The 1,789-nt window shown below is 48.3% G+C and overlaps 1 protein-coding gene across 1 annotated transcript; it reads left to right on the top strand.

The window, feature by feature from the left end:
* The first annotated feature begins 1,142 nt into the window (after positions 1 to 1,142).
* On the top strand, positions 1,143 to 1,529 carry LOC138902630 (uncharacterized). The gene has a single exon (XM_070190515.1). It carries the CDS (start codon positions 1,143 to 1,145, stop codon positions 1,527 to 1,529), a length of 387 nt encoding a protein of 128 aa, XP_070046616.1.
* The last annotated feature ends 260 nt before the right edge of the window (positions 1,530 to 1,789 follow it).

The following is a 1,789-nucleotide window of genomic DNA, read 5'->3' on the forward strand; positions in this document are numbered from 1 at the left end:
GTATGTCAGAGGCCTTGACGGCCCATATGTATTCATATTTTAAGAAAGATGGTTCATTGATACAGTGCTTTCCACATATAGTTATATGTTACGAGTTGTGGCCATGTTGGCCCAGTTACCAATGACAGTACGATAAGAAAGATATGCTACGTTGGTACTCGGTTGAGTGAAGCACCGGGTGACCGTGGTAGCCCATCGTTTTGGGTCGTGACAATTATCCTTATTCATGGATGAGTTTGGGTAGAAGGAAATCTAATAGTCTTGCTCGGCCGGGTTCACTCGGTTGAGCGCCGCTAGCGCTCCCCGAGTTTGGAGCGTGACAAACTTGGTATCAGAGCCTAAGATTTTAGAGTGTCCTAGGATGTCTCGGAGCCGTGTCTAGTGGAGTCCTTCTTATCGGTGTGTTGTCGACCACATCTATAATTAGGATGCTACATGGACATTTAGGAATAATACCCTTTTTTCATTTTCTCGGTTGTGCCATAAAGCTTATTGTAAGATTGTTCCTTCTTTAACTCGTGCGTTGCTCTAATTTCAGTACATGGCACATAAGAAGAAGGCAAGAACTGGCCAAAGAGCCAATGTCACCCTAGGAGTGGCAGTGGATCTTATATTTGATGATGTGGATGAGCACCCGAGGGGTGAGGATATTCCCCTAGTTACTACACTGCCTGATACTACCACAGCTGATCAAACCGCACTTATTCCTACGCCTACAGAAGGTGCAATGATTCCTCCAACGGATATTCTAGTTCCACCTCCAGCTCCAGCTTCCGATTCTGGTGTTTCTGATGTTGATCTTAGGGGAGCCATAAAAATGTTGGCACAGATAGTGCCATCTCAGGCCTAGAGATTGAGTGTTGGGCCTACTTCTTCCAGTCAGCCAAGGGAATCTGCTAGTTCCAGGGTGAATAAGTTTCTTCAGTTAGATCCTCCAGTGTTTACGGGTACTGATCCCGAGGAGGACCCCTAGGACTTTGCTGATGAGATGCACAAGACTCTCCGAGTTATGCATGCTACAGAGACGGAGGGAGTGGAGTTGGCCTGCTATCGCTTGAAAGGGGTGGCCTATTCTTGGTTTGAGTTGTGGGAGGAATCCCGCGAGGAGGGAAGCCCTCCGGCAAGGTGGGGTGGGTTGACAGATGCCTTTTATGGATCATTTCTTGCCTACCGAAACTAAGGCAGCCTATGCCGTTGAGTTTGAAAGCCTTAAGAAGGGTAGTATGAATGTGTGGGAGTATCATATGGAGTTTGCGCGCCTGTCCAAGTATGCTATTCACATGTTGCCCACTGTGGAGGCTAGAGTGCGCCAGTTTGTACAGGGCCTTAGCCCATTAGTGATTAATGAGGCTGCTACAGCTGCCTTGAATTCCGATATGAACTATTGTAAGATGGTGGCATTTGCTCAAGCCATAGAGACCCGCAAATTGAAGAATAGAATGGAGCATCAGAGTCGCAGCAAGGCCCAGCCCGCGAACAACATTGGTGGTTCTTCCGGTAGTAGTGGTAGTGGTAGGTTCAGCATTTAGGGGAGGGTCATCAGGACCAACTCAATCATTCGCTCAGTCTTTGATGAGTGTACAGTCATCTGGACCCAGTAAGGGCAACAGGAAACCCCACCAGCAGGGTCGGCCCGACAGAAGGTTTCAGCAGCGGAGGCTCCCATGCCCTAAGTATGGGAGGATGCACTTTGGGTCCTACTTCATGGACCTACCTGTATGCTATGGTTATGGTGTGAGGGGTCACATTTAGAGGAATTGCTGCTCGTCCCTCCAAAATATGGGCAGAG

The sequence above is a fragment of the Nicotiana tomentosiformis genome, chromosome 12 (assembly GCF_000390325.3).
Source record: "Nicotiana tomentosiformis chromosome 12, ASM39032v3, whole genome shotgun sequence".
NCBI lineage: Eukaryota > Viridiplantae > Streptophyta > Magnoliopsida > Solanales > Solanaceae > Nicotiana > Nicotiana tomentosiformis.

Excerpts from the sequence above, each read along its gene's own strand:
- LOC138902630 (XM_070190515.1), top strand. The coding sequence starts at position 1,143 with ATGCCTTTTATGGATCATTTCTTGCCTACCGAAACTAAGGCAGCCTAT.